This window comes from Rhinolophus hipposideros (genome assembly GCF_964194185.1).
Source record: "Rhinolophus hipposideros genome assembly, chromosome: 10".
NCBI classification, from domain to species: Eukaryota; Metazoa; Chordata; class Mammalia; order Chiroptera; family Rhinolophidae; genus Rhinolophus; species Rhinolophus hipposideros.
This window is the reverse complement of record NC_138056.1, coordinates 43667926-43679179: the sequence shown is the minus strand read 5'-3', so window position 1 is coordinate 43679179 and position 11254 is coordinate 43667926. Positions and strand designations below refer to the sequence as shown.

Sequence of the window (11254 nt, the reverse complement as noted above, 5' to 3'; positions counted from 1 at the left end):
CATCTGGAGTGCCTTGGTGGTGTTCAGCTGACAGCCAGGTTGTTCTGGAAGCCCCAAGATGACTTTAGTCACATGCCTGGTGCCTTGGAGAGGATGGCTGGAAGGCTGGTTTGGGTTGGGCCCCTCCTCCCTCTCATCTCAGAGCCTCTCCATGTGGTCTCTCCAACAGAGAAGATAAAGTTCTTTGATGAGAGTTCAGAGTTTGAAGAGGCCAAGTGGAAGTTGCCAATTCTTGTAAAAGCTAGGCCCAGAACTGGCAAAGTTGCTTCTGTCTTATTCCATTGGTCAAAACAGTACAGGCCAGCGCAGGTTCAAGGGCAGTCACTTGATGAGAGTAGTGTCAAAAAATGTGTGGCCTCCTTTTGTCTACTGCAAACGCTATCATTTTTTTCCTCCTTTCTGGAGGAGATAAAAAAGCCTCTTAGCTGGTATAGTAGCTCCTGAGTCAATATGGCAGGGATAGAGACAAGAGTGGACCATGACAGTTAGAAGGGGGCAGATGGCAATCGTCAAAATTTATAGGTAATGTTACTGGAGCTGATATCTACACAGAATAAGGATATGGCTGACATTTGTCATAGACAATACTTGGAAAAGGAGTCGTTACTAAGGTTGATTCCCAGTCATTATAGTCATACAGGCTAAAGAAAGCTACCTCAGGTTGTCAGAACAAACTCAGAAAAGGAAATACAGCAGTCCCCCTTTATATGCGAAGGATACAGGATACTTTCTAAGTCCCCCAGTGGATGCCTGAAACTGCAGATAGTACTGAACCCTATATATACTATATTTTTTTCTTATGCGTACATAGCTTTTCACATAAAGGAAGTACTTTATGGCTTCTCTTTGGCATAACTGAATTGCCAACATGACTTGCTCTTTGGGGCCATTATTAAGTAAAATAAGTTACTTGAACATAAGCTCTGTGATACCACAACAGTTGACCTGATAAGAGAGGGCTATTAAGTGACTAAAAGTGGAGAGGGTATACAGCATGGACAAAGCGTGGACAAATGGATCATTCATGTTCAGGGCAGGATAGAGCGGGATGGTGTGAGATTTCATAACTCAGAACAGCACAATTTAAGACATGGATTGTTTATTTCTGGAATTTTTCTATGTAATATTTTTGGACCATGATTGACCTTGGGTATCTGAAACCTTGGAATTTGATACTTTGAATATGGGGAGACTACTGTATGCATCAGAGAAGTGGCATTCCTTTCACATGGCAATGAGCATCTTTCACAAGACAACAGGATTTCCAAGCTACCCAAGTAAAACTCCAAGTTGTTGATAAATGCTTATCAAGGTGATCTGTACCAAACTTTCAGATAAAGGAAAATTCTTTTGTTTTTTGAATAACTTCCAAGCATAACAGAGGAAGATAATTTTCCCATTTCATTTTATAAAGCTAAGAAAACTTTGATAATAAACCACACAGAGATAGCATTATAGAAAAATATATAGTTGAATGTCACTTAGGAATGTGTATGCAAACACCAAATATAAATATTTGAAAACGAATTCCAACATTCAATTAAAATATACCATGAGTATATTTTTACATTCAATTAAAATATACCATATTATGATTTATAACAGAAATGCAAGAGAGGACAAGTATTAGGAGGAATATTGTTAAAATTTATGGCATCAGTTAGTTGATGGAGAAAGACCAAATAATCACCTTAATATATATTGAAAAAGGATTTAATAAAATTTAGGTTTTTTTGTCAGGTACTTCCATAACATGATAAGGAATATTTACCCTAAATTAACAACAAAATACTAGCATCATTGCCATTTAAAATTTGAAAACATGCCTGGTATCACTGCTATCAGATAATCCATGGGCCAGGATTAGGGTGAGGCAACTGAGGCACCTATTCTCAGGGTTGTGCCAGCTCAGAGTTAGTTACTATCTTTATTTAAATTTGTGATATTTGTTATCATGGATAATTTTGCATTTATTTTGATTTTTAGAAATATTCCACTAAAATATTTATCTTGATTACTGAGGTTTTGTTTGTTTTGGCATTACTGAGGGGTTTTTTTTGTTTGTTTTGGCATCCCCTTAAATTTGTGCATCAAGCAAATTACAACCCTCATCGTAAACACAGACCCTGGGTTAGGAAGTGTTTGCATTTTTAAATAGTGTAGTTAAGGAGTGAAATAGAATAGTCAAGGAATCAAATAGAGTGGTCAAAAATTTTAGCTTTGTTGATTCTTTACATTTTATCTGTTTTTCAAAATAAATTTATTTTGTAAATCATTGGATTTCTGTTATATTTGAATTTGTTCTGTTGGTATGCTAACTTCTTAAATTAACATACCAGCCTTTTCTCTCTTTTATCATAAGTATTGAGGCTACAAGTTTTCCTCTGTATACATTTTAGCTGAATTCCCATGTGTGAATGTGGAATATTTTCATTTGCATTCATGTACAAATATTTTCTGATTTACACTGGAGTATTTTTCTCCTGTGACCCATGTGTTACATAGAAGCATGCTTGTCAGTTTACAAACTTAGGCATTTTTAAGATTATCTTCTCGTTATTGATTTTTGACCTCACTGAGTTATGATCAGATAATGTGTCCAATATGAAAATATATTTTGAAATTGATTTAAATAGATTTTATGTCCTAGTATATAATCAATTTCCTAATATGTGCTTAAAAAATACGCATTTTTCCATAAAAGTGCATAAATACATATATATCTCAAATCAAGCTTTTAAATTATGCAGTTCAAATCTTCTAATTTTTGCTGTTTAATCTATCAATTATTGAGAACATTTTCTTTAAATCTTCTAATACGATAGAGAAATTTTCTATTTTTTCCTGTAAGTCTTTAAATTTTTACTTTAGATATTTTGAGGCTATTTGGGGTTAATGGGGTAGAAATATGTCACAGGCAGCTTTGAACTTGCATGCTTTTAGCTTAGCAACCAAGGAGAAAAGATGTCTTCTGGTCCCCTGCTTTGGTTGAAAATGTCTTCCAAAGACTCTAATTGGACCATTGTGGATCCCGTGATGCAGCAAAATATAATTTTCAAGGATTTTAAATCATGGTTCTAATACATATGCAGAGTGAACACTTGTCAAAGATTGTCATCAATTGAGTAGTAAGGGAACCAGTGAGATGCAGGTATTTGTGGAACAAGGGTTTATATATCCATCATAAAAGTGTTAACCTAAAAATAAAAGGCCAAAGTGAGAGGCAACCAGCATTTATCTGAGATTGAAAGAATATCTATTTGGGAAGCACTATTTGGATAGAAGCCCAATAGTGTTCCAATTTAGGAGGCAAAGGCAAGGGGGTTTGATGAGAAAAGGAAGGGGGACAATTATATCAATAGAAGGAAAGCATTTCTGTTGGTGCAAATAAACTAAAGTGGTGATGCTAATTCTAAATGTTTTTAATTTTCAGCCCAGTAGTCATATCTGCTTTCCTTTTTTTTTTTTTTTTTTGATTTTTTTTGGGGGGGAACTATAAAACATAGCTCTCCAATGGGTCCTGTTTTTCCAGGACCCATCAGCTCCAAGTGAAGTCATCATTCTCAATCCAGTTGTAGAGGGCGCAGCTCACTGGTCCATGGGGAAATCGAACCAGCGACCTTGGTGTTATGAGCACTGTTATGAGCTCTAACCAACTGAGCCAACCAGCTGCCCCAATATCTGCTTTCTTGTTATGTTTGCAGACAGTTCTTTGGGACATAATACTGCTTTAGGCTCAGTCCAAAGTTTTGCCCTGTTTTAACATTACAAAGGTTTGAGGAGTAAGACATGTAAAGCAGTTCTTCTGGGATGGCAGCTCAGACTCCATTTTTAAAGTGGCTCCATTTATATTTTCATATTTTTTTTCTTTTTGATCAAGTTCTTTTCTTGAAAGCATCATTAGTCATTCATCAGAAAGCAACATTGATTAGTTATTGAAAGCATCATTTGGGGGACGTCATGATATTGTCGGTCCCTCATCACCAGGAAGGTTCGTTTGTGGTATGTCCCACATGGAAGGAAAAGGGTTTTCCCCTTAGGAGCTTTAGGCCACATTTGAGCAACAAGAGCACCAGAACAGAGGAAGGCTTTACAGTTCAAGAGCAAATATCTTCTGTAGTTTCTTGAGGTTTTTCATATGAAGTCTCATAGGCCTTATTATCTCAAAACGGTGAGCAACCATTATCAGAGTGGTGTCTTTTTAATATTAAGCTATGCAAAACAAAGTTCTATAACAGCAAAAATTTCTATATATAATAACAAAACAAAATGCCAAGTCCAATTTGAAGAATAGAACTGAACCAGGAGGCAATACTTGTCAACTGAAGATACTAAAGAATAATGAGGTGTCAGTAACTAATCATTTGGCTTGTGCCTGGATTTTACCTAGTTTCATCTTCGTTTCACCAGAGATGTTTTATCCAAGTATAATAAGAGAGATTATCAACGTAGCAAACCTCAACTTGTTCGGTTAGGATATGGTCACAGTTCTGTTGTCTAATATAACAACAGGAATTTAAAGATTTTTCTGAGTGTGCAAGGGAATTTAAAGATTTTTCTGGTTGGTTATTGCTGTGGCAGTCATTGTAATACCTGCCCAAGGAAAAAGTATTCTTCCAAATCTGGTACCTTTACTGGGGTTGACATCACCAGGCATTCAACATCCTAGCCTATCTCTGCAACCTGTTGCATATTCTGATCTGTGAAGTAGGTTTAAAGATGATGCCCAATGTTGAATTGTCTTTCCAGTCAGAAATTTAGGGGGAAAAGGAAACAATAATATAGTGAGTGTTTGGCCTCTCATATTATTTGCGAGATAGGAAGGAACTAAAGTAAGGGAAAGGGAAAATGAAGGTGTAGATTATACAATAATGGCCTGGTCTGGAATCTTGGTTCAGTAGTCCACAACAGATGTCATCTGCTTCACTTTCTAGTAGTTTTAAATTTTAAATCTTATGTTGGTTGACCAGTCCAGTTAGGTGCAATAGAGTTCTTTAAATGGGAAACATGAATTCAAGAGTTAAAACACCTTTAAATTTGGTCATATATGGATTAGTTAAGAGTACCTGAAATTTTGGAGGGATCATGTAGAAAGGGAAAGGTAAATGTTTTAATTTTGCTTACAAAGATATAATTTACCAAATAACTACAGGTCATAGGTAGCTTAGGAGAAAAAAAAAATGTATCTGGAAAACAAAGATCAAATACAGTAACATTTTATATAAAAAGTCATAAAAATTATAACCATTCTTACCAGTTCGTTTAGTCCCATGTTGTTAATTTTTGTTGATCTTGATCTTTTTGTTAGCCGTTTTTCTAAGAGTTCTGTTCATTTTTACCCAGTTTAGTGTTATGTTTTTAAAATGATGAGAAACCGGCATTTTAGAGTACTTGTCAGTGTTTTTTTTTTTTTTTAGTTTCAGGTGTACAAGACAAGGTAATACTTAGACGTTCATCATTTATATCCCTCACACTGTGAACCCCCCTCCCCCCATCCACTATCCCTCCGACCTCACACCGAGCCATCACATTATATATATAAAATTATAGTTGTCAGTGTTTTTTTAAAAAACATCTTTGAAGATGAAATACGTTTATAAGAACTCTTTTTTGTTTGTTTAGTTTTGCCAAAGCATCAGAGTAAAACAGTAAGTGTAAATGATAAAGACTTTAAAATGTCCATGGTTAAAAATCTGATGAGAGTTCACATACATACACATACAAATAATGAAATTGACTTGTTTTCCATTGAAATTTTAGCTTGACCATATATAAAATTCTTAAGATCCCTCACTCATAAACCTTCTGCAACTTTCATATGCCTTTCAGCTTTTGTCCTATCTTTTCCTTTTTTATTTTGAAGCAATCATTTTACTTTAGGACAAAATTACTTTTTTTTTTCTTCCTTTACCAACTCCCGCATGTCTTTTATATCTTTCCTTATCCAGAAAACACATTTTGTTTTTTCCTTCATAAAAATGCATCTCCATGCTTCATACCTTTTACTAAAGATGGCCTGACCTAAAAATAATCCTTTCTTTTTTCTTTTGCTAGTAGCCCCCTTGCCCCATCTTTCTTTCTGTAAAAACCTTCAGTTTGTACAACCCCTCAGTGTGCATGTAGTTGCTAGATGAAATGCTGCCTGATTCATGAATCAAAGTCAACTGGAGCTCCAAATTTGTTTGTTAAACAGTATCTAACAACATAATATTAAATTACATGAAGTAAAAGTGGATAAAAATAAAGCGAAATTGACAAATCCAGAATTGGGGGAAATTTCAAATCAATTCTCAGTTTTTGACAATCCTATCAAATAAAAAACAGGATAGGGAAGATTTGAATATTACAATATAAGGAAAGAATTCTATGCCAACATTTAGAGAATATACTTCTCAAGTATATATGGAACATTAAACACACGCACACATGCACACACATTAGGTCACAAAGCAAAAATCTCCCCAGCTCAGTATGAGAAAGAAAATTATAGGCCAGTACCTTTTATGCTCAGAAATGTAAAATTTTTGTAAAGTGTGAGCAAATAAAAATCAATATATTAAAAATAATGCATCTCACACAGATAGACTTATAAATATAATGACTTAATAAACGTCTTAACCGCAATTCATCACATGAACTGATGTGATATGTTTAACTGCCATTCGTGCATGGTAAAAAATCTTAAAACCTTAGAAGTGTCCCCATTGAAGTCAGAAACACAAAAATGCCTGCTTTCACTGCCTCAATATTATATACCTATTACAGTAAACCAATGTAACACATATATATATGTGTACATACACACATATAGACATGATTATTCAGTTAACTTTTCGTCTTAGAAACCTTTGCAAAATTTATACTACTTCAAAGAAAAAAAAAACCCAGTCAAAACCACACTCAAAATATTATTTTAAAAAGTTTTTAGACGTTGCTGTGTCTAGCAAAGATAAGTTCACCAAGTTATTCTTCACACTTGTGTTTCATTCAGAGACTATTGTAAGAACAAATTTGAATTGTGGTGGTGTACATGAGCCCCAAATACTTAAAAGTACCTCCTCTTTCAAGAGGAAGAGGCGAAGGCTTCAGTTAATGTTTGCTCAGGTGCTACTTCCGTGAGTGTCCAAATGCTCTCTCACGTTTTGCTGTTAGTTATAAGGTGACTTTCTGAGCAAGACCTTTATTTGAAAGGGCAGTTTCAATGCTGCCTAACTCTGAGCCCTTTGAAGATTGAAAAACTGAAGAAAATGGTGCATCCAAAGAACGGCTCCCTCCTTATTCCAACCAACCCCCCACTTACCTAGTCTTCCCCTTTGGCAAGTGCGAAAGAGCAAATAACGTTTTATGTACAAACTTTCAAATTGTTATCACTATTTTATTTTTCGTTTAAATATTTTTTCAATTATGGTTAACATTCAATACTTCATTTCTCAATGTTTTTTGGGGTTTTTTTTTTTTTGCTTACAAATGGTTTTGGTCACTTGGATTGTAATACATGATGATTCTCATCAAGAGTAGTATAGGGGAAAAACAAATTTTTTTTAACCTAACATCTTTTCATTTCTCAACAGAGGCTTCAGGAGTGAATTAAAGACCTTAAGGCAGGTTAATAAGTCTTCTTTAAGTTTAGAGACTGGAAAGTTACCAAACTGCCAATCTTCCCGGATGGGACGGCCTTCCTGGCCCGACCAACCAATCACAACTAGAGCCCAGCCAGGCGGCGGGAACCAGACCCAAGCGGTACAAACCGGAGCGTTCCGCCTGCGCACCAGGGGGCGGCAACCGCGGTTCTCCGCCTCCGCGCCGCGCCGCCGTCCGACCTGCCGACCGGTAGAAGCGGCCCTCAGGCGGTGGACTCAAAGGCCTGGACGGTCGTTGCCTCTTCGCCTCCCAGCGCCCCTGATCACTCGAGCCGCCGCAATGGTCGAAGCGGATCGCCCGGGAAAGCTCTTCATTGGCGGGCTCAGCCTCGATACCAACGAGAAAGCCCTCGACGCCGAGTTTGGCAAATATGGCCCCATCACCGAGGTGCTGCTGATGAAAGATCGAGAAACCAGCAAGTCGAGAGGCTTCGCGTTCATCACCTTCGAAAACCCCGCGGACGCCAAGGCCGCCGCCAGAGACATGAACGGCAAGTCCCTAGATGGTAAGGCCATCAAGGTGGCCCAGGCCACCAAGCCGGCGTTCGAGAGCGGCCGGCGGGGCCCGCTGCCGCTGTCCCGTAGCCGCGGCCGCCTGAGGGGCCTGCGCGGGAACCGCGGGGGCGGCCGAGGCCCGCGCCGATCCCCCTCCCGGGGTGGGCCTTCCGATGGCGGCTACGGGGGTTATTTCGATCCGCGGTCCTCCCGGGCCCCGATGCCCATGAAGCGCGGGCCGCCGCCGCACAGGGCGGGCCCGCCCCCCAAGAGGGCCACGTCGTCCGTCCCCGCTCACGGTGGTGGCGGTGGAATGCACGGGCGGGTTCCGGCCGCGCGTGGGCGAGACGGCTACCCGGGCCCGCCGCGCCGGGAGCCGCCCCCTCCGCGCCGGGACCCCTACGTGGGCCCCTGGGAAGAGGGCTACTCGCCCCGGGACAGCTACTCGAGCCGAGACTACCCGGGCCCCCGCGACCCCCGCGATTTCGCCCCTTCGCCGCGAGAATACACCTACCGCGATTACGGCCACTCCAGTGCCCGCGACGACTGTCCGTCGAGAGGCTACGGCGACCGAGACGGCTACGGGGGTCGCGACCGTGACTACGCGGATCACCCGAGCGGAGGCTCCTACCGAGACGCCTTCGAGAGCTACGGAGACCCGCGCGGCACCGCCTCCGGACGGGGGCCCCAACCCTCCTACGGCGGCGGAGGCCGCTACGACGAGTACCGGGGCTGCTCGCCCGACGCCTACGGCGGCGGCCGCGATAGTTACAGCAGCGGTCGGAGCGAGCGCTACTCCAGGGGCCGTGACCAGGTCGACAGAGCCAGTCGCGGGGGCCCCCCGTCCATGGAAAGGGAGTGCCCTCCGCCGCGCGACTCTTACAGCCGGTCGGTGCGCAGGGTTCCCAGGAGCGGAAGCCGCCTCGGAAGCCGCTCGGAGAGAGGGCGAGGCCGGAGCAGGTACTAAGGACCGCCGGCTTGTGACCAGAATCCGGCTTCGAAGAAACTAACGTGAAGAAGAACCAGTTCTATGGTGGCTACCTAAGGACTAGTACGAGGAAGAGTTGATTTTACTTTTTGAGAATTTCCTGTTAACTTCCTCTCCGTAATTTTGCTTTTGGGAGGAAAAAGTTAAAACTCGTTTGATTTCGTTTTGGAATTGTTAAAACGTTTCTTTCAACAAGCTCATGTTAAAAGACGAATCTGCGTACTAGTCTTCTTATATTTTCCGAGTAGAAATTCTCCTAAAGCCTTCCACCCTTCTCAATTTTCCTGATAAATGAGGCAAACAGTCCTAAGATCTTTTTCAAATATTTGCTCAACTAAAATCGAAAATGGATCATTCTGTCCATTCAAACCAACTAGATTTTGCAGGGGAGAGTGGGAGGGATTGGTGTATGCTACTCGAAAGATACCAAGGGTCTTTCAAACTGAATCTCAGTGTTCCCAGTGTTAAAAAACAAAGACAAGCAACAAAAAAACACTTAAATCAGATGCTTATTTAAAGAAAGTTCTATTCACTTCGTAAATCAAAAAAGCAAATGGACAATGCTGGCCATATTTTGCCTTTTTACTTTTTCTTTGGGCTTCTGCACAATCTCTTGTCCCCTTGCTCCCCAAAATACCATTCATATGCGTTGAGCAGGCATGGAATACTAAATTAACGATTTAGCCAATCAACAACAAAGCTTCAAAAACAAAACAAAAAAACAACATCCCATAAAATATCTAATGGCATTTATTTTGACCACCACCAAATTATTAAGAAACAAGTAGAAAAATACCAATGGTGGATTTGGGGACTATAATGGCTTCTATTCCTAATTCCAAACTACTTGGCCCTTGGCTCTAGAGGCAGCTGCTGGCTCCTGTGGAGAGAACTGGGTTTCTTCCCCTAGGTGTGGAGGATTTGAATGTGACCAGCCTAGTATCAGGTTTCAGGAGCTTGAGAATCCCTGAGAGAGCTTGGCCGTTCAGCATCTGAGAATCTCAACCTGATATGAGGGACTCTGGTCTTCTGTCCACAAAAGGCAAGAAGATGGGTTGAATGTTCCATAGCCTTAAATTGGGAAAAGGGTTTGAGCAGACAAGAATCGGAGAGGCTTCCTCCAGGTTGCCTCAGGAGGGATGTAACAGTCCTTTTCCCAAGCACAGGGCGAGAAACACTTTTTCCATTCAGGACCTGTGGAATTTTATGAGTATCTGAGAGAAGGTAATTGTACAATTAAGGGACTCTAGTGACCAGGGAAGGAAGGATCAGTTTAAAATAACTGGGATCCATGTTCAGTTTAGTAATTGCTGGAGGAACACCTGCACAACAGGAAAAAAATGTAACTCACATATACAACTCTAAAAACATGGTTTTTCAACAAAATAGTGAAGTTACAAGAGGCTGCACAATGGCCCAGAAGACCAATAGAAATAGCTCAAAAAAAGATTCCTGGAATTAATCTAGCAAAAATGGGTAAGACCTTTATGGATAAATTGTTAATCTTTATTAAAGGACATAAAAGAAGATTAAATAAATGGAGAGTCATATCATGAAATGGTTGGGAAGACTTTTTATAACTTCTCCACCTCATCAAAATTAATTTGGAAAATCAGTACTACTTCAAATGAAATTGCAACATGATTTTTCCCCCACACAGCTCCCCTCCTAGCTTTCCTAATAACACTCCTTATTTGTGTTGATCAACGATGGAATATTAAAAGATTTGGCTCTTCAACCACGAAATTAAAAAAAAACCAAAACTTCATTTTACTATCAACAAATTAAGAAACGTGTTTTATTTAAAAAAAAAAAAAAAAAAAGCACTTATGGGAGCTTTAGCTAATCCTAAAACTTACATGGTGGAATACAGAGTAAGAAGAGCCAAAACAATTCTGAAAAACAGTGATTAGAAAGGACTTACCCTACCAGATAATCAAGATTTACTATAAAGTTCTAGTAGTTTAAGCTGTATGTTATCAACAAGACAAGGATAGGTAGACCAAACAGGCCTAAAACAGTAAGCCTACAAACAGGCCCACTTGTATGTGAAAACCTGATATCTGACAGATAGCTTTAAAAGTCATTGGTGAAAGCATGGACTTTAAAAAATGGCTATTTCTTTGCAAAA

General features: G+C 40.0%; 1 protein-coding gene across 1 annotated transcript; it reads left to right on the top strand.

The window, feature by feature from the left end:
* Positions 1-7665: 7665 nt before the first annotated feature.
* Positions 7666-9102, top strand: RBMXL2 (RBMX like 2; the record flags this gene model as incomplete). The annotated part of the gene is made up of 1 exon (XM_081063429.1): positions 7666-9102. One exon carries the CDS (start codon positions 7666-7668, stop codon positions 9100-9102), a length of 1437 nt encoding a protein of 478 aa, XP_080919555.1.
* Between the last annotated feature and the right edge of the window lie 2152 nt (positions 9103-11254).